Source organism: Chiloscyllium plagiosum, chromosome 23, assembly GCF_004010195.1.
Source record: "Chiloscyllium plagiosum isolate BGI_BamShark_2017 chromosome 23, ASM401019v2, whole genome shotgun sequence".
Lineage (NCBI taxonomy): Eukaryota > Metazoa > Chordata > Chondrichthyes > Orectolobiformes > Hemiscylliidae > Chiloscyllium > Chiloscyllium plagiosum.
This window is the reverse complement of record NC_057732.1, coordinates 27,380,972-27,402,692: the sequence shown is the minus strand read 5'-3', so window position 1 is coordinate 27,402,692 and position 21,721 is coordinate 27,380,972. Positions and strand designations below refer to the sequence as shown.

Here is a 21,721-nt window from a genome sequence, read left to right as displayed (position 1 = left end):
ACATGCTTATCAAGGACACTCAATAGTTGCTCCTTGAACAAGCTCCACATATCAATTACACCCTTGCCTTGAAGCTTACTTTTCCAGGCCACACATCCTAAGTCATGCCTCACAGCATCATAATTTCCCTGCCCCCATCTATAACTCTTGCCCTGCCGTGCACACTTATCCCTCTCCATCACTCGAGTAAAGGTCACCGAATTGTGGTCACTGTCCCCAAAGTGCTCACCTATCTCTAATTCTAACACCTGGCCTGGTTCATTACCCAGATCCAGTATGGCCTCACCTCTTGTTGGCCTATCTACATATTGTGTCAGGAAACCCTCCTGCACACATTGTACAAACACTGACCCATCTAACGAACTTGAGCTGTAGCTTTCCCAATCAATATCAGGAAAGTTAAAGCCCCCATAACAACCATCTTATTACTTTCACTCTTGTCTTGAATCATCCTCGCAATCCTTTCTTCTACGTTTCTAGGACTGTTAGGAGGCCTGTAAAAAACTCCTAACTGGGTGAGCTCACCTTTCCTATTCCTAACCTCAACCCAAACTACTTCAGATGGCGAGTCTTCATCCATCGTCCTTTCCACAGCTGTAATACTATCTTTGACAAGCAATGCCACACCTCCCCCTCTTTTACCCCCACCTCTGACCCTACTAAAACATTTAAACCCTGGAACCTGCAACAGCCAATCCTGTCCCTGTTCTACCCATGCGCGCTTTTAAAGGGAAAAAAAAACCTACCCGGCTGCCCCTCCGGTCTTCGTCACTTCCCCCTGCTGCTCCCGCTCTTTCTGTAAAGAGAGACTTTATTTGCTTCATTCTATTTTCTAACATGTTAGTCATCCAGAGAACTGTGACTTTGTTTGCCCTTTCTTTCTCTGTTCTGAAAACCTGCCTTAAATATATTCTAACTACCTACTCTTTAAATTAGTCAATTAGATTACTGCTGGCCAATTTTTGACTCCAACTTACGTAGGCCAGATTCCTCCACAAATTGTTGAGAGTAAGCCTCGTATAGTTAGATGTTTTTATTCAAAGTTACTCTCGCCCTTCCACATAGCTAATTAAAACTCCAATATGATTATTGTGCCTGAGATGCTCTGCCAATGTGAGATTCTCCACTCAATCTACTTCATCACTTAAAAGTTGATCCAATAGTCAGTAGCCAATAGTTTGGCAGTTCAAAATGCATTTAAATTGTTTCACGTATTTAGGTCAAGGTTCCAAGAAGTGCTTAAAAAAAAGGGATTGATTGGCGTTTCTATTATGCAAGATTGTATTCCCAAAGTGCTAATTATTTCAATAAAACACTACAACTTAAACAACTGAAAACATTTCTGAGGCGGTGGTGAGAAAAAGGAATAGAGTAAATTAGAAATAGAAGGTCGTTTTCTATCAGAGCAACATTCAAAAGAACATTTCCTAAATGGCAAAAAAGATCCCAAGTAAACCATGCTTTTGTCTTTCTCTGTATGGGCATTAATCACCATAGTGTTCAACAAAGATGTGTTTTGCATGAGTGACCATTTAGTAACCAAAACAGTCAGAGTAAAATGACTATAATCATGTCTCTCAGGCAGTATAGCCATAATTAAAGATATATATACTATACACAAAACATATATAAAGTGATATCATTCTTCTCTCCCACAGTTTCCTTCTCCATTATATTTGTGTTTTCCCAAAGTTTAGAAAATACTTGGTGAAGGTCCTGTTCTAATCTCTCCTGCTCATTTAAATTCAGGATGCACTCCACTCCTTTGGCTTTAACTCACTGTTTCTTAGCTGCGTCTTTGTTTGGGACTTGAATGGATTATGCCCAAAGCTAATGTTGATGAGCAAACTTTTCAAAGGAAGCTCACTGCACTGTAAAATCTTCTGGAGCTTTTTGTATGAATACAGTGCCTCATTGCACAACACTGAGACTGCTGTCACTGCATTTTTGCTCTTCAGATTGTAGTGAGTTTTCCTTTGAGACAAATATTTATTTTCTCAAAATAAACTGTCACATATAGCTAACAACTTTCTATTGTACCGAAAAGGAAAATGACTAAGGAAGACAACTATAAAGAAGATTTTAGCTATGATAAAATGTCTACATTGGAACGTGTAAAACAAAGTAATGGAAATTACACTGCGGACTTTAAATCCAGTGAACCTCAGCTAGATAGAAAATGTCATACTTGTTTTCATCACAGGGGATGGATCTACAATTTGATGATTGGGGTAAATTAGTTTTTTTTTATAAATGTAAATAATACTAACGAAAAACTATTGATTAGAAATCTCAAATTGATTCTCATTTGTAAGTTTGTTATTTTTTGTATACTTTACTGAGAAGAGTATATGTAACTGAGATACAAGTAGTGTATGAAGTTTTTAATGATCGAAATAGCATGTGAGACATCACAGATTAGACACGAACATTCACAACAAGTTAACTAACAAAAGGAAAGTCTTGTTGCAGGAAAAATTAAGCTTTTATTAGAGCTTAAAATTGAGCTTTTTAAAATTAGGCTTGTGTAGGAGATGAGTTATAAACTACCAGAGTGCTGTATATTTCTGAAATTAGCTTAGAATCTATAATCAGTGTGTATCTGGATGATATGAAGGTTAGAATAAGGTGGTACTGCATTATGCAAAAAACTAGTTTTTTAAAAAAATTATGTTACAGAGTTGTCTCCTGATTGCTGTTGGCTTTTCAGTTTATCTGGGAAACGTGTTTCCTGATGAAATGGACTACTTGCGTTGTGCAGCTGGTTCAGTAAGAACATTTTCAATGTGATTGTATTTAGTTGTTTTATTCTAATCCTGTGAAGTTGATAATACAATTTAGAGTTATCACAGCATTTTAAAGGTTGAAAGAATTTTGTGTAAATTTGAATTTTAACTACTTAACCCATTTTGCCAAATTTCATTCATAGGTGCTTTTTGAAATAATTTATTTTTCGAAATCAAATATTGCATCTTGTAATAATCATTATTATTTTAAATTAAGATATTGTAGTTTAGTATGAAAATTTTTATGCTAAGTATGATGAATGCTAATTCTGGGAAATTAAACTTTTTATCATTTTTTTCCGATCGAGTATTGTCGACAAGTTTTTTCTGATTGGGTGAATGTGCACTAAATTCAGCGCATTTTATTCTTCTCTCCATCTTCAAAATAAAACTCCCTTGTGTTATTTTTCTTCCTTTTTCTGCTCCTGCCATTCTTAAGGCTTCTGTACCAATAGCTCCTCCTATCTTACCATCTTGACTAACAGGAGCTGAGTTAAGACTGTGTTCAAAATACATTCCCGTTCGATCCTTTAAAATGGAGAAAGAGAATCAGAGAATGAGCCAGACGGAGAGAAAGCTAAGAGTGTTTTTAATTCTTCTAACTAGAGAACATTTTTATCTGAATAATACAAATAAATGATTGGATTATTGTCCAAACATAGCACTTCACTTAAATATTGCACAAAATAATTGTTCTGATCAAGTTTTTTCTCATACTTGTGACTTTACTGTAAATGTGATAATGCAATTGTTTTAATGCTATTGTCTTTGTCTTATTTTTAAAAGCTTGTTGTTTTTCCTCCTAGAGCATTCCTGCAGCAGTTGTGAGTTTTGCCATAGCTAAAAGGAGAGTTAATGCAGTAGGTGTATCATTATGAGTTATACATTATCATTGATATGTTTATATAGTTTAAACAATACAATAGCAGAACTTAAAAATACTTTTTTTTTAGATGCCACACTACCAGCTTCTTTTTATCTCAACATTTGCTATCACGACAACTTGTATGATTTGGTATGGGTGCAAGCTTGTCCTCAATCCAGCTGCGTTAAACGTAAGTTTACTTTTACTTTATGTTACTACTTGCTCCATTAATTTATTTTTTTTGTTGAAATGAAATTGTCACGTGACAATGATTAGGTGGTGCTATTTAATCAGAGGTAGAAAAATTCAAACAACCTTTATAACACGTCCTCTCTCATTTTCATAGAGGTGGGATTGGGATCAGGCTGTGGTACATACATGGGTTGTTCCCAGAGGTAGCAGACTACTTAATTAAAATGGGATTTTGTAATCCCTAGTGTGTAGAATCTAGAGTGTAGGAATTAGATCAGGTAAAAGCAGATTTGTTTTCAGGGCATTTATTTTGGATAGTCAGGGTATCTCTCTATACAGCCATTGTATAGGGGTTCTAAGACACCTTGAGGGTGGAGGCAGGGATCCTATGGGATCAAGTATTCTATGAGGATGGGGATTAGGGATGCTTTGGGGAAGGGGATCAGGTGCGCTTTAGAACATAGAACAGTACAGCACAGTACAGGCTCTTTGGCCCTTGATGTTGTGCCATCCTTTTATCCTACTCTAAGATCAGACTAACGTATCTTCCATGTGCCTATTTTTTGTACAGTTACTGGAGAAGATTGTGCATCAATGGTAAATTAATCCTTTGCAACTGTTCAACTTGTCAACAGGCATTGACCTCTCAGCAAGTGTCACAAAATCTTTGAATGTGTGACCAAAAGCTGAACTGGATCAGCCATAAAAATACTATGACTACAATTCAGTATTGGAAAATAGGCATTGCTGGCTAGGCTAACATTTATTAATCATCTCTTGGGAAGCTGGTGGTATCTCCCTGCTTGAATTACTGCAGACCTTGGGATGTTGGGACACCCACAGTATTGTTTGGGGAGGGGACGGTGGAATGGTGGAGTTCCATGACTTTGACTCAATGACAGTGAAAGAATGGTGATATTTCCAAGTCAGGATGGTGAGTGTCTTGGAGGGGAACATGAGGGTGGTGGTGCTTCCATGTATTTGCTGCCCATTTTCTTTTCGGTGACAGAGGTTGCAGATTGGAAGGTACTTGGTACTCTGAGGAGCTTGTGTGAATTGTTATAGAGGGTACACGCTACTATCACTATGCATCAATGGTGAAGGGGTTGCATGTTCAGGAGATTAGATGGAGTGCTAATCAAGATTTTTCTTGGACCTATGTTAGGCTTTATTGAGTGTTGTGAAACACCATTCATATGTGCAATTAAATAAACAAAGCTGCAGGGTATTTAGTAGTACCTGGTTTTAAAAAAATATATGATTTGTGCAGTGTAACTGATTTCCCAAATTATTGTTGACGCTATGAGGTGTCTATTGACTAAAGGTTATAAAGTACTTGAGAGAGATGCTTACCCATTGTCAACTGTTTGTTTAAATAAATTATTATTTAAGTAAAGTGCTTATTTTCATCAGAACTTTTTTTCTTGCTATTTTCACTATACTGGATGTTTGATTTTCAATGAGAATATTTTTAGAGACATTACTATTAGGCTGGTAACTTTATTTTATGTCCTGATGATAGTAGGTGAGTTTATATGGTGACATAAGGACAAAGGGTGGTGGGTGGGAGATGAATTGTAATTGTTAGCACAAGGGTTTTAATTTGGCCATGGACATAATTAGGGGCATAGGGATGGGTAGATGGATATAGAGTGACACTGTAGGTATGAGAGCCTTGAGGAATAAGGTAAATGAGCGTGGGTTAGCACAGGGTTATGATGGACCAAGGGGTTGGATGCAGGGACTTAGGTTAGCAAGGGCCATGTGGGATGGATAATTGGGTCTAGAATAGCATGGGCATATGAAGGGCAATGTAGGATAGGCAGATGAGCATGGAATGACACAGGAAGTCTGATGGGTGAGACCTCAGAGATACAGGTTGCCACGGATAGGGGTAGAAAATGAGGGGGTAAGAGCACGGGGAATGTTTTCTGTTTAAACCTTTATTTTTATACTTTGCATACAGCACAGGTGTCTTCCTAGGTTGCCTGACCCAACACCCAAACCAGCCTGTACCCGTGGACCTAAACTCCACAAGGCGGGCAGCCATTTGTAAATTTGGGATCACCTACTCCTTATATAAATTCCCATATTCAAAGAGCTTGCCGGTTTCATAAAATGGGATGACCTGTGTTAGCAATTCTTTAAAGTTATTTATAGTTAATGAAGCAAAAGTGTACTGCTACAAATTTAGCATTGGCAGTAACTGCTGAAGGTGGAAACAAAGAGGAACCAAAGCTGTATTGATCCTCTGGATGTGCTAACATGTAGCGATCTAATGCTTAGAGGTGATAAGGATTCTCCTCTGTGGAACTGAGGAAAGTCCTCTGTTCAGACGCACTTTCAGAAATGCATAGGCATAGGTGCCCAAATTAGTCAATGCCATTTTCTATGCCTAAATGAGGTGGAAACAAATGAGGAAGAACTGTTCTGACTCACTGGTTTTTCTGATGTACAAAGCTTCCATAGTGTTGCATTGACATGTCAGCCTTCTGATTCACAAGTATGAGTGATTAAAAAAAAAAGCTCATCATCTTTACCATGGGTACTAGTCCATTTCTGTGATGTATTTAAAGCACATTCGAAATAAAATCATTTTTTTTTATCGTATGCATGCAATTTGTATAAGGTGCAATGCCCTTTATTCCAGTTTGTGCTGAATGCCTTCCATTACAGAGCATATTTTTCTAACTTCCTATTAAGAGAAGGAAATGTGAAAGATGGCAGTTTGATATCTAAGATTGCAATTGTTCCAGTGTCCCCTCATCATGAACTGACACTGTAACTAATAATACAACATATATTGCTATGTTATATCTGTGGACCTAGAATGTTTGTACTTGTGTAATTCATGTAGTTTTCCAAAGCTCTTTTATGTTATGAGGTTACTGTCTTGTGTAATTATATGTGTTTTTATAGTTCTTACTTAAAAGACAGTGCAAGCCTCAAACTGTGTGCTCACATTGTCAGAGGTCTCTGTTTGTGAAAGAGTGTTGTTGAAGGCTTTGACTCAAGAATTTTAGAATCCCTGCAGTGTGGAAGCATGCCATTTGGTCATCGAGTCCACACCAACCCGCCAAAGAGCATCCCTCCCAGATTCACCTTCCTACCCTACTCCTGTAACCCTGCATTTCCCATGGTCAGTCCCCCTAGCCTGCACATCCCTAGACAGTATAGGCAATTTAGCATGGCCAATCCACCTAACCTGCACATCTTTGGACTGCGGGAGGAAACAGGAGCACCCAGTGGAAACTCAGACAAGGGGAGAATATGCAAACTCTACACAGATAGTCACCAAAGGGTGGAATTGAACCTGGATCCTGCGTGCTGTTAGGCAGCAATGCTAGTCATCGTGCCACCTTTAAATTCTGCCAAGGGATTCGGACCCTGGACTGTGGAATATAATTTGAGTCTCTGGATTAACAGCCTAGTGATGATATGATGAGGCTAGGACCTCCCCCCAAAATAGGACATATTCTTGTGAAGCATAGATAGTGAAAGGTAATCTCCTCAGCCATGTCTAGGTGGATGCATCGTGGTTCATAAAAGCGAAAAGTGATCATCTCTGAGCAGAATAAAGGCAGTATTAATCCTACAGCTGATCAATTCTATCAATAATATAAGCAGTGCCAGACATATGATACAGTTGTTCTTGCCAAGTATGGCATCAAACTATCTGCTGATCAGCTCCACAGATGTATGCAGACAGTACATTAGTGTTTGGAATAGAAAATTCAGCACACACTTCCTATTGTAATTAATTGTGTAGATACAACAGTATGTATGCAGATATTCTAGAGCAGGGGACAACCAGACTATATTGACTGTTGACCACCCTGGCATGTCTTCTTTATGCATTCTCACTTGATATCAGAATCAGGGAAGCAAACTACAGCAGGCTCAATGGAACACCTTATTTTTGTCATCAGGTCTGTCTGGAGATAGGTCTGGGGAATAAACCTACTCAAATGTTAGCACTTGCCAAAGGGAGATGTGCACATCTGTATGTAGTTGTGGGATTGCAGGTAGCAGCAAGCTGTTATAGAGTTGGGTTTTGTATTTGTGAGTTACTGGGCACAAGTGGGTTCTAGCCGGACCAAGGGAAAGATAATTTGTGTGCCAGCTCCCTGGAGGGGGAGCTCACAGATGGGTTCTGCTGCAGAGAACTTAGATGAGGACTTTGATGGGGCAGCAGGCAGGAAAATGCTGATGAGGCTACACATAGACTAGCCTACCAGACAGCCTCCTGTCATTGTCAACAAACATGGAGAACTCTAACTCCAAGCAAATGTGTGAATAATTTAGCAACTCCTCTGTCCTCACTTTGAGCATAGATAAACTACCTGCTTAACTCAATAATTCACCACCATATCTCAACAATTACTCCAAAGTACTTCCAATGACCTACAACAGCGGAAAATAATGGAAATGAATGTCTCCTCTTTAAATAAATCCAGCTGGTGGGTCCTTCTGGCAGCTTTTTGAATGTTCTTTGGGTGAATGACAAGTAAATACTTTGGACATGATCCAAACTTGTAAAACCTGTGCCAAATCAAACTGGTACAGTTGTTTTATTTCATGATCTGGCCTTATGGGAAATTTTTGGCAAACATACAGCATGTTTGAGCCAATACCCTTCCCAGCATAGGGGACTGTGCCTGATGTGGCCTGATGCACTGTGTTCCTCATGCAGAGAGTCACCGGCTTTCATTGCAACTGGGTGTGAACTTCACGCCCTATCAGATTGACATTTGTGAGGTGGAAAGTTTAATTGTGGCTAGCAATGGTTTGGGCTTCCAAATTTAGAATGGTAAAGGCTCTTAATGTAGACTAGTTATGGTTAATTTGAGATTCAGGAAGGATAGTTGAGAGGACTCATTCAGAGATTTTATCCAAGATGGCTGAGCAATTTCACAGGAGCCAAGAAACCATTGTTCCAATTCCTATGTGGATCAGGACAATTGCTTCTGTTGTGCAGATGCTACGTAAGCTCGATGTTATCATAAAATATTTCTAGTTCCGAATAATTTAGGAAGTCTGACATTTTATTAATTTCGTTTGGTGTGAAGACCCAAGGCAAACAGGTCATTGAGTATTTGGTACTGCATTGCTGGTTGAGTCCATTTATCAGGAAATAAGATCAGGGACAGGTTAAAGACCATTTCACTCAAAGGGCAGAATGGTCTAGTATTGTTTTTATTATACGCAGCTCCCTGTCCTTTTCTCCATCAGGTTTGACTGATGATGTTATTAAAACAAGGTTTCCAGATGGAGTAATTTTCAAATGAACTGAAGGTTTCTGTTCATTAAGCATACATCACCAATTCGACAAATTGATAATTGCACAATGGTAGCATGACTGTTGTACGTTAAGGCATCATTCCTAATAAGGCTTGCTCTCTTATTGCTCTATTTCTGAATTTATTGCTGGACTTTTTATTTCCTTATTTTTCTATTTTATCTTTCCTGAGAATTTGTACTTTAGAGTCTGTACTTAGGTACCTTGCTACCTGAGATGATGCCTTAAGTGGTAACTTGTAAACTTTTCACTGTATTCACATGAGTGTGTGACAATAAAGCTAATTCTAATTCTAATTCTACTTTGATGGAGAAAGCAAAATGAAAAAGATAAGGCTTATCTGACTGGTATGTCTTTGTTCTTATAATGAACCTTTACACACAAAATCCCATCCAATTATTGCAGTAAGATTGTTTGGAATGTTAGTGATGCAGAGTTCATTGGCTGTATTAAGTTCATCTTCAGAAACAGCATTGTGTGTGAAGTATATGTGGTTTCCCCAGAACCTGCCAAATTAGGTTGCATTCCATTTTGTAAAACATATATGATGCAAATCATTTGAAAAATAAAATCTTTTATTGCTTGAGTACTGATTCTTCTTTATGATGTTGATTTCAGGCTAAGTACACGTTCTTGTTCACATTCGATAATCAAATGTGTGTATTTTAAAATTTACATTTTTCACAGATAAACTTTAATCTTGTTTTGCTTGTACTTCTGGAAATACTCATGGCAAGTAAAGTTATACTATCGGCAAGATCTGACACTGAATGCTGCAAGAGAAAGAAAGTGAGTTTCCAATTTCAAATCTCCAAGTTACAAAATTTCATATTTTAAAATGTAGTAGAGACTTTCAATATTTGACTGTAAAATTCAAAATCCTATTCTAGCATCTTTATGTGGATTTAACTTACACATTATATTTGAAATACATTAACAGTTTTGTTCTTGTCTTTGTACATATATGCATGCTGTATACAATATTATGGAGGATAATGATGCTACTTTGCACTAAAGTTATAGATATGGTCTTTCTGTGACATCAAGATGTTTTCATTTAGTGTAAATACCTTGCCCTTTAATTTTAGGCTGATCTATCTTTTATAAAATATACCCGTAGGTCCAATCATATGATGCAACAGCTTTATTGTGCCATATAAAATTCCCATCTCGTATGCTGAAGTCCTATTCAGTAAGTAACTCTGATATAAGATCTATAGAGTTTAGCATTGATTGCTTTGTTAACAGTAACTATTTAGAAAATTTAATTTTAGAAGTAATTGATGAGTCACTGGAGCTACAAATATGCTGTATGTCCAACATTCTTCTATTTTCATTTGTCATATTTGTAGCACCATTTCTTACCAGAACTGTAGGGGTGTGACAAGTGCATGTGCTTATACACTGGTTGTTGGAGGATGAGGAAACGAGGCAAGAGTTTGAGTTTATATCTATAGATGAGGGTAGACAATCAAAGTGTTCCTAGACTTCTGCCGATGAATCTTTAAAGGGACTATTAAAATACGCATAACAGTGAGGTAGTTATTAATGGTTTTGACTTTCCTAAACCACAGTATTACATAGAAACTACATCACAGAAACTGTTCGTTTGGTCCAGCAGGTCTATATTGGTGTTTACATTCTGCTTAAGGCTCCTCCTCACAAGACCTTAAGAAGTCAAAGCGAGAGGAGACCTTTTTGCCATTTGGTCCATCAAGACTGCTGTGCCAATCAACGAGATCATTGTTGATCTGGTTGTGACTCTAACCCACTTCCATACTTGTCTCCCATAACTCTTGACTCCCTTGATGACCTCAACCTGTTTAATTCTACCTTGTATATATCAATGACCCAATTTTCATTATTGTATGTGAAAAAGAAATTCAATGACTAACACCCTCTGAAGATGATTTTTTTTTTAACCTCCCAACGCTATCTTCATTGGGAGACCTGTGCTCATCTTAAATACCCACCATGGCCATTTTCCACTGATGATCTAGGTCTCCAACAACCCTTTCTGGGTCCTACAAGACTTTAGACTTAAAGACCTATAAATTCAGCTCCATTGGCTTTTCAGTTTAGAGTTGTCTACAATCCCAGCACTGAATACCTATCCTGGTGTCACACTGGAACAAATGAGCCTCTGGCCCTTTGAATCATTGGTAGCTCTCAGAGGTGGTGCCTCCTTTCCAGTGGTGGCAGGAAAACTCCTCAAATAAAAAAGTAGCTGACGGTCATAAAATGGCAGTGAGCCTCACCACCAGCTTTAATATTGGACGACTTTCCAGATTAAAATTCAGCTCAAGGTTGAATATTCTTCCCAGACTTCTTAAAGTTAAAAATCACACAACACCAGGTTATGGTCCAACAGGTTAATTTGGAAGTAATAGCTTTTGGAGTACTGCTCCTTCATCAGGTAGTTAGCTTCTTGCCACTAGCTACCTGACGAAGCAACAGCACTCCAAAAACTTGTCTTTCAAATAAACCTGTTGGACTATAATCTGGTGTTGTTTCCCACCCCAGTCCAACACTGGCACCTCTGCATCATGGCTACACGTTTTAAAATGATTCCTCCTGATTTTTTTTTCCTGCTTTGTTGGTGCCTATCTTATACGAAATGACCATATGTCCCAGCCTCAATCACAACTATAAACTGTGAGTGAATTTTAATCCTCCCCCAAGCTGGTTTGTGGTTAGGGATGGGAGGATGCCTGATGGGTTTACCACTGCCTTCCTGCCTCCGCTGCATGTTAATTTTGGAGGAGGTTCATGGATGGCCTTCCTGCCCTGACACCATTTGAGGCCCTTAAGTGAATAATTAATGCAATTGCCAAATGGGAAGCATAACAGCTCCCAGTTGGGAGTTCTCATTCAAAGGCATTCAGTCCCTGATTAAAGAGCCTTGCATCCTGCTGCATGCCTGGCTCCCTTTGTCTTTCCGCAGCTGACTGGTTTCCTGAGACCTGGGACAAAGGGCCAGCTGCAGTTAAACCTGGAAGGCTTCACTGACATGGTTATAGTACCAGTCCATTTTTTGTTAGTGGGTTGGCTATCTGCTCCTTGTCGCGCTCAAATAAAGGTTAGCAGTCGGCAGGCTGGAGCTGGCTTTCTGGCACACCTTTAGGTAACTTAACTGTATACTCACAATCAAACCCATCCTCTGGTTAAAACTCCCTTTCCCCACCCTGTCCTGTGATATGATAGATATGGTTCATTGTGGATTCATATTGGGAAGCAGAATTTGCAAAACCAATGTCCTTTTATCTTGGTAATTATTCTTCCTTGATCGCCACCTTTTAATAAGTGACTCAGAAATTCTAAGAAATTGCACTTGAGTCCAGTTCTTTGAACCTTCAGAAAATCTAAAATCACTCATCTATATTAATAACCTGTTGTACACTTCCTAATTGATCTTGCACAATAATCAAATTTGTGATGCAGGTTGATTTAAATCAGGACTACACTACCTCCGTAATTCATTTAACATTTTGATGATACATTTACCAGATTAATATTCGTGTTTTGCATTTATGCATGAGAGAAATTGTGCGAAATGAGCTGATAATCATGTAAAAGAAATTCATAATTTACTTCTTTCAACTTAATCTCAGGATGAAACTCATTTGAACTGAATGCAGTTATGCAAGATGAGCTCAGCATTGAAATTGTCTAACATACATATTCAGCTGGAGGGAGTTTATGGATAAAATATTTGATCATTGCCGATCTCTGGCATCAACTTGTATAAATGTTCTAAGATCCTTTTTAAACCAATAGATGATTGATGTAAAACAAGAAAATAAATGGTTGTGAACTGTTAACATTTCTGACTTTTCAGTAACATGCAAAACTTCCAGCCTTTAGCTGTAGCTAGCTTGGTGACATTGCATGATACTATTTTTAAAAACTGTTCAACCAGTGTTCAGTCAAATCATACCTAAACAATACTTGTTTTGAATGTTTGCAGGTTGTTGAAGTGATAGTGGCAATTTGTGCAGTTTTTGGTGGAATTATTGCCCTGAACATGGGTGCTCTGGTTCCAGGTCCTTACCTATCAGTGACATTCTTTTGGATTTTGGCTGCAGTAAGTGAATGTAAAATTTAACAACAGTTTGTGGGAAATTTGCATTGTCATAATCAACTCCACTTGTTATTGTAAAACTTGGGTATGACTCTGAACAAGCAAAGCTTTTGTTTTAAATCCATCTAATAAAAAAATGTAAGTTTGTAGCAATTCACTCAGCTTTGCATCAGTCAAAACATTTCCTTTTTCTGAATGGATTAGTCCAGGTATTTATGTTGGAGAAAGTGCGGACTGCAGATGCTGGAGTTCAGAATTAAGAGTGTGGTGCTGGAAAAGCACAGCAGGTCAGACAGCATCTGAGGAGCAGGGGAATCAACGTTTTGGGCAAAAGCCCTTCATCAGGAATGAGGGGCTGACCTTTTCTATTAACTCTATGACTCTATTAACACATTTATATGGAAGGGCAACATTCATATTTTGTGGTAATTGAGGTAATAGGGTCACAATTTAAAAGGATTACATAACTTTTTTTAAATTGGTCTCGGTGTGACATTAATTTGAGGTGGGTACAATTTATGTAGGATTGAGCTAGCGGAAATTCAATTCCTTGAACCTGCTCCGCCATTTAATATGATCACACCCTCAACACTACTTTCCTGCCTGCTCACCATTACCCTTTAATCAATTTCTAATTTGGAAACTTTATTTCTTCCTTAAATTTCAGCATCCTGGTGTCCATTGAACAATGGGGTAGTGAATTCCACAGATGCCTAACCGTTTGAAAGAAATGATTTCACTTAATTTGTGTTTAGATCTGCCATCCTTTCCCCTAACATCTCTTTCTAGATTGCTCCACAAGGGAAATTATTCTTTCTATGTCTACATTGTAAATACCCTTTAGCATCTTATGCACTTCAATTGGATCCCTCATCCCTCTAAACTCTAGTGAATATCAACCTAAACTGATAAATCTCTCTTCATAAGCAAGCCTTTCGTTTCTGAGTGCTGTAATTGTCTGATAGATGCCTTAAATTTGAAGGCATATTTAGGTAAATATTTGATTGTTGTAAAAATCTAAAATAAGGTACATTGTTTTACAAAAGTGCAGACTGGAATATGGTGCGATGAGAATTTATGCAAAAACATCTGAAGTTCCCTCTGCATGTTCAGATACAAAGGTTCTTTTGAATCTGTTTGATTCAGTTCCATTCCCAAATTTGAAAACAAAGTTGAAATGTTAGTGAACTGTCTGCTATTCTTTATGGAGTAGAACCTAGCATTGACAGCCAAACTTTTTTTTTTCCCTAGCTATCACTTGGGCCAAAATAGATCCTTGATTAACTTTTATATTTTCCCTAAACTGTATTATATCGGTCTATTGTAAAGTTGGTAGCCATTCAACACAGTTATACTCCAATTTCCATCAGATATCATCCTCATTTTTTGGATTGTTTTAACATACTTCCATTTATATGTCGATTGATACACAAGTAAGCTTCACTTGGCTTTAAAAAAAATCATATCACTGGTATTTTATCTGCTATTTCACATTATATCTACTAAAAGGAACTGCCATTGGTTAGATTTGTTATTTCTCGAAAGAATAATTTTTTATGTATTGAGCCTTCAGCCATTTCATGACCTATTGTATAAATTTTTGATTGGTAGAGAGAAAAAGAGAATATTGCTTCAATTAATCAATGTTATACTTATGCCCCTGTGGCCAAAGTAAAAAGTCAGAGAGTCATGCAGCCCAGACATACACCCCATCCACCACGTCCACACCGACCAGGTATCCTAAACTAAACTTGTGCCATTTGCCCGCATTTGGCCAATATTCCCCCAAACCTTTTCTATTCATATACTTGTCCAAATGCCTTTTATATGTTGTAACTGTAACCACTTCTTCTGGCAGCACATTCCAGACATCGTGTGAAAAAGGTGTCCCTTCGGTCCCTTTTCAGTCTTTACCCTCTCACCTTACACCTATGACCTCTAATTCTGGACTCCCCTGTCTTGGAAAATGTCCTTGGCTATTCACCTTACCTATGCCCCTTTTGATTTTATAAACCTCTCTAAGGACACCCCTCAGCCTCTGACACTCCAGGGTAACTCAACCCCTCCAGTCGCTTAGAACAAGGTTTCGTATACTGCATTGAAAGGGAAGAGCAGATCCATGAACTGAATTCCTTGAAGGAATAGTGCTTTTATCTTGTTCAGCACCCTGCTTCCTGTAAACCCCACCATTCAATCAATAACTGCTTTAAGGAGGAAATTCAACTTTCAATAACTGATCACTTTTACTAACTGAAACCTTTCTAAAATGGGATAAATGGGTTTCAAGTACACTATTTCTGAATTTCTCTTTTTCAAATAGGACTTAACATAACTTTCTTAACTATTGTTTTGTCCTTCAGTGTTTTCCTGGTGCTATTGCGAGTCATGTGGCAGCAGAATATCCCAGCAAGTTCTTGGTATGTAACTTAACAAATGTGATTAATTTCTATTATTTCAAATTTTCTATGCGATCACTTTTGTAATCAAGACATTTTGTCTGCTGCAATGCATTGTCTGCTATGCTGATTGTCAAGTAACACAAGCTGGGAGCCAAGATCGAGGACGCACTAGGGTGGGTCTCAAAATTTGCAGTGATACCTAGCTTGCATAGTTAGATCTGAGGCACATGTGATATTAAGTCTTGGAGCTCAACACCACTGAGATAAAATGTTGCAAAGAGTAATTGGCAGCTTACTGGTGAAATTTAATGCAAGATCAGGCCTTTGGAAAGCCAATAACAGCGATCAGAAAAGTGAGTAAAGGAGACTGGAAATAGTTGGAGGATTGGGATGTTGACCTGGTGAGTAGTATGTTGAGAAGGTCAATTACTCTTTGTTATATTCCATGTTCCAAATTTGCTTTGGGATATTCCAAGACTCAATTTCTTATATTTTTATTTGTTTGATTTTAAGGTTCATTTGTTAGATTATAGTGCAATAGTTAGCCTCACTGTCATTTAGAGAATAGCTGTAACTGAGAAATGGAACTTGTTTTCCAATTAGCAGGAACTATGACTCAGTAAAAATGCAGTCATCTCAAATTATGTGAGCAAATTAATTGAAAGCAAATCATCAATTTAAATAATGTCTTCCAAAGTCAAATAATTGAAAAGTATGATTCACATTTATAGTCTTCAAAAAAAAGTACAAATCCATGAAACAGGAACAGTTGTAGGCCAATCAGCCCTTGCTCCACCACTAAAGGTCAGGGTTGATCAGATTATTACCTCAAATCCACATTCCCATTGACCCCGATGACATTTCAACCTTTAGCTTAACAAGAATCTATTTATCTATGTCAAAAATATTCAAGAACTTAGCTTCCACTATCTTTTTACGTAGTGTATTCCAGAGACTCATGACACTCTTTGAGGGAAAAAAAACCTAATATCTGTTTTAAATGGCTGACCACTACATTTTATACAGTGACTGCTTAGTTCCAGTTTCTCTCATATGAGGTAGCATCCTCATTTTAATAACCCTACTGATCTATCTATTTCAATCAAGTTGTATCTTACTCTTCTGTGCTCCAGCAGATATAAGTCTAGCACATATAACCTTTCCTAATAAGACAATCTGCCCATTCCAGGTATTAATCTCATAAACTTTCTCTGAACTGCCCTTCAGTGCATTTACATCCTTCTCAATGTAGGAGTGGCATGGTTGCTCAGTAGTTAGCACTGCTGCCTCACAGCGCCAGGGACCCATTTAGATAATATGTTTCTTTTTTGATTCTTCAAGCTAAAGTGAACAATTTCACATTTTCCCACATTATACGCCATTTGACAATGTAACCTCCTCATGTCCTCTATACAACGTATTTTCTTAACTATCTTTGTGTCATCAGCAAATTTGGTAACAATGGCAAATGTCATGGAAATGAAAAAAAATTAACAAACGGTAATTTGAAGTATTATGGTTTACCTTTTAAAAGTAATTGTTAATGCTCAATGTAGTATTTTTAGATCTGGCCCTTCATAGAACTATTATTCTAATATTTTACACAAGACTTCCTTTTGTAAATGACTATGCCAATCACATGGATCTCAATAGTCATATACTGTTTGGAAAATCAGTGCTTCTAATACATTTGATCATTGATGTATATGTGAAAGATAAATTACAATTGCATTAGTGTGATGAGCTATACCATAAATATATTATAGTATATTTCAGTGTATCCCATGCAAAACTTGCTTCACATATGAGGTAGATATTGGATTTTTATTTTGTGAATATTATCTTCTCTGAGTACAGACAAGTCTTTTTACTGTTGTTGCTCAGATTGAAGTCCTAATTGCTATAAGCAGCGTCACAGCTCCAATGCTATTTACAGCCTGTGGATATCTATCCTTCAGCATTATGAAGTTTGTTAATATCTTTCGACAAAGTTCAACAAGTTTACGTGTAAGTATGTCAGCTGAGGAAAAAAAGTCTTCATTTTTAGTTATCTGTTTCTAATGCAATTCATTCTAGCCACATTTATAAATATTAAGAACATTGCTAAGTAAGATGGAGCTAACTAATGCCTGCTGTTAGTTATTGCCACATTGATATTAGGTTTGAACGAAATGTTGCTACCCTTTGAGTGCACTTAAATATTGTTGGTTCCATAAGTACAGTTTCTCTGGTCATCTGCCATTGGACTTGAAACGGACATTAATATTAAACTTTAGAGTAGCAGACTCGAAAGTAAAGATAATGTAAACTTAGCTTGGACAATAACATTTTACAATAGTGTTTCATTTCCAAAGCAAGGAATTGGAATAATGTTATGTTGCTGGATATTTACTTTTGGTTTATTTGATATGACTAACAGTCATAAGTTGAAAGGTTTGGTGACGTTATGAGACTAAATTTGTTTTAGTCTTCTGGATTAAACCCTTGATGTATATAAAATGAAGCATCCCTCCTAATTACTTGGTAATACACAACATTCTTCTTCAGGATATCAATGTACTTGTATGTACTTATGGGTATTTTCTGTTATAATAGAGACATAAAGATTTTGTTTTATGATCAGATCCTTGCCTAGGTTTGTGAAAAGAATGAGTTGATATTGCCTTTAGTGAATACGGGACCAGAGCCATAAAAAAAAAATTCATTTACATGCTTTGTCAACTTAGTTGCCTTGCTAGGAGTAGTAACTTAAGAATGCAGGCTGTATTGAATGGAAAGTTAATGAAATGTATGTTTAAATTCCGCTGGCAGATGTAAAATTCGGCTGTGCCAAACAGTTTCAATCTGATTGGGTGACTTTCTAGTTCCCCCAGTTCTTGTTTGTCTTTTTGGTCGTCTCTTTCTTCGTCTACCAGTGACTTACTAACAATACTACAGGATGAATAATGGAATGTGTCCACAAATAACTCACATTATATATCAGCTGGGGCAATGCACTTATTTCTAAATCACAAGTTAATATTTAAAGTCCATAAAATGTGGGAGCAGAATTAAACCATTTGACCCATTGAGTCTGTTCCACCATTCAACCAGGGCTGATATGTTTCTCAACCCAGTTCTCCTGCCTTCTCCCCATATCCAAAGACATCAGCTACTCCTCCTTGGGGAATTGCAGCTTGGTCTCCTAAGTGATAGATGGGTCACTAACCACGATACTAACGAAGAACTGCTGCTCCATTTTTTTTCCCTGAACAACAATCCTTCCCCCACCCCGCTCCTTTGTTAATCAAATTGCTTCCTATCTTGGGCATCTGTTGCAGATGCAGTGGTTGCTCTCTAGCATCTAACAAAGGTAAGCTATCAAAGTATCAGCAAGCTATTTGACTGCAGCCATCTACAGGAAAGACAAATGGTGTTCTCATTCAATATTCACAAGTGTACAGAGATCTTTCAACAGTAATGGGAACTAAAATTCCTGATCTGCGTATATCTCTGCAACCCAAAGGCGACCCCAGTTAAGATCAATTAATTCAATACATATTGGATTTAATCTGATCTCCATGGTCTAACACTCAGTAGAAAAAAACCTAGCAGAGCCAATGAGGGAATTACTTTCTTTATGGTAACTTAAATACTCCTTAAGAAGGGGATTACCTAGATAAATTATAAAGCTCATCTGACATACTATTGAAAGTTTAGAATGGTTTCCATTTTTTTTAATTAATAGCAAAACCACAGTTATACTATATATTCTTAAGGGTACAAAGTTTGGGAGAAAACTTTGTACCCTTAAGAAAGTACCCTTAAAAAAAAAGAAAAAAAAAATCCCATGCAAGGACTACACAAAACACTACATAGGACAAACAGGAAGACAGCTAACGATCCGCATCCATGAACACCAACTAGCCACGAAACGACATGACCAGCTTTCCTTAGTAGCCACACACTCAGATGACAAGCAACATGAGTTCGACTGGGACAACACTATTATTATAGGACAAGCCAAACAGAGAACAGCCACGGAATTCCTAGACGCATGGCACTCATCCACAGATTCAATCAATAAGCACTTCGACCTGGACCCAATATACTGGCCACTGCAGCGGACAGCTGGAACTGACAACCGGAAGCGGCAGATACAAATCACTATAAATGCCAGAGGAAACATCACAGAAGTGCTTCACAGGAGGCTCCCAAGCACTGAGGATGTCACCTAGACAGGGGATGAAACGTCTGCAACACAAATTCCCAGCTCGGCGAACAGAACCACAACAACATTCTTAAGGGTAGATTATCTAGAGTTAAATGGTGCTTAACTGTAGTATTTATCTATTACACTTAATTTTAATCTGCAACTATGTTGCTGATTCTGAAGCATAATTTCTATAATAAAATTTCCTTCAAGTCTAACTCTCTCCAATTTTATTTCAGCAGTCTTATGACATACTGGTATTTGTTCTGATGCTTTTGTTGCTGGTTCAGTCCAGTCTCTCACTTGCCACAGTCATCCACTGCATGAGTTACAAGCTTCAAGTTAAATATTATGATTCAACATGGAATATGTCAAACCTCCAAAAGGAGAACTGTAAGACAATTGAGGCAAGTATACAACTGCGCATGCAAACACTTAATAAGTCAGGTCTAGCATTTTCCACTTCTTCACCTGCCTGCTCATGAAAGAAAGTCATAGTTTGTTAAATATTGGAGCAAAGAAATAAACTTAGCTTGTCTCCCCTAAATATTCAATCACTGTTTCTTTAATAAACTTTTTTTTGAGTGACATGTTGATTGGTAATTTTGTTATTAAGAGAAAACTTACTTTATTTACTTCATGAGCTGAAACTATTTTTAATATTACAGTCATCTTATTAGTTTCTGTGTTGACTAATTAATTAATATTACAATTAGATTGAAATGATTCTGTTCCTTATCTAGATACCCAAAGTCCCTACAAAGGACTTTGACAAAGACAAGGCATGGAAAGCTGTCATGGTACAGATGGTACAGTAGCAAGAACTGTTTCCTGGATCTGCCTGATATGTACATTTATTTATCAGTTGGTCAATTTAGAACGCTTCACATTATCCAACATTAAACTTTAGGTAAATAGTGTAAATAATCTCATTAATGAAATTAACTACGTTAACAAATGATTCAGTAACTTGAAAAAATGTCTTTCTTATAAATTAACCTTTCATATAAAAGCATTTTCCATAATATTGCCTTATTGACACTGAAACTACCATTCTTTTATAGAATTATTTTGGATTGTGTACCAGAACAACTGAAAATAAATAAGTTATATCAATTACAGAAGTTTGAATAAACATTAGCAAGTATGAGTTTTTGTTTATTGGAGTTTAAAATAAATAATAAAGTTTGACAACACCATAAATTAGAATGTAATATTTTAGCTCAATTGAGAACTGTTTTACAAAGTTAAAAATCACACAACACCAGGTTATAGTCGAAAAGGTTTATTTGGAAGCAACATTTTTACAAAATGTTACTTGCTCATAAGGTGTGGCTGTCATTTGCAAGCTAACATTTAGAAATGTGTGATGAGCCATCTTTTTGAAGCATAGGAGTCCAGTTAGTGTAGATATTCTGACAGGTTAGGAAGTGAAGATAGAATAATGTATTTTCAAGTCATGGTGGTTATGTGATGAATTTGTTGTACTAAATATTGTTTATTATTGAAGCTGAGGATTGCACTGTCTTTCTCTAATCTTGCTGCTCCATGGGGCAGAACATAAATTTAATTGTTTTACCCAGTTTCCAATCTGGTCAGTTGTTTGATTTCTCAATATTAAACATAGAATAAGAAGAACCAATAAACAGGCTTCTTTAATGGTTTAAAAATATTGGTTTATTGTAAAACAAAATATATTTATTTATGCAAAACTATTAACACAGTTTAGTAAGGATATTATTAAGCTGGAGAGGGATCAGAAGAGATTTACCAGGATGATGCTGGGTATGGAAGGTTTGAGTTATAAACAAAGGTTGGAACTTTTTTCACTGGAGTGTAGGAAATTGAGAGACAACCTGAACGAAGTTTATAAAATAATGAGGGAGTTTATGGTAGTTGTCTTTTTC

General features: G+C 37.1%; 1 protein-coding gene across 2 annotated transcripts; it reads left to right on the top strand.

The window, feature by feature from the left end:
• The first annotated feature begins 1,888 nt into the window (after positions 1-1,888).
• Positions 1,889-21,399, top strand: mlc1 (modulator of VRAC current 1). 2 transcript variants are annotated; one of them, XM_043713731.1, is made up of 11 exons: positions 1,889-2,231; positions 2,680-2,769; positions 3,593-3,646; positions 3,740-3,841; positions 9,830-9,931; positions 10,263-10,334; positions 13,110-13,226; positions 15,584-15,640; positions 17,507-17,629; positions 20,057-20,221; positions 20,558-21,399. In XM_043713731.1, exons 1-11 carry the CDS (start codon positions 2,052-2,054, stop codon positions 20,630-20,632), a joined length of 1,137 nt encoding a protein of 378 aa, XP_043569666.1. In that variant the 5' UTR covers positions 1,889-2,051; the 3' UTR covers positions 20,633-21,399. The 2 variants fall into 2 exon arrangements, with proteins under 2 accessions (XP_043569666.1, XP_043569665.1); XM_043713730.1 differs by having other exon boundaries at positions 1,891-2,231; positions 20,054-20,221; positions 20,558-21,397.
• Positions 21,400-21,721: the final 322 nt, after the last annotated feature.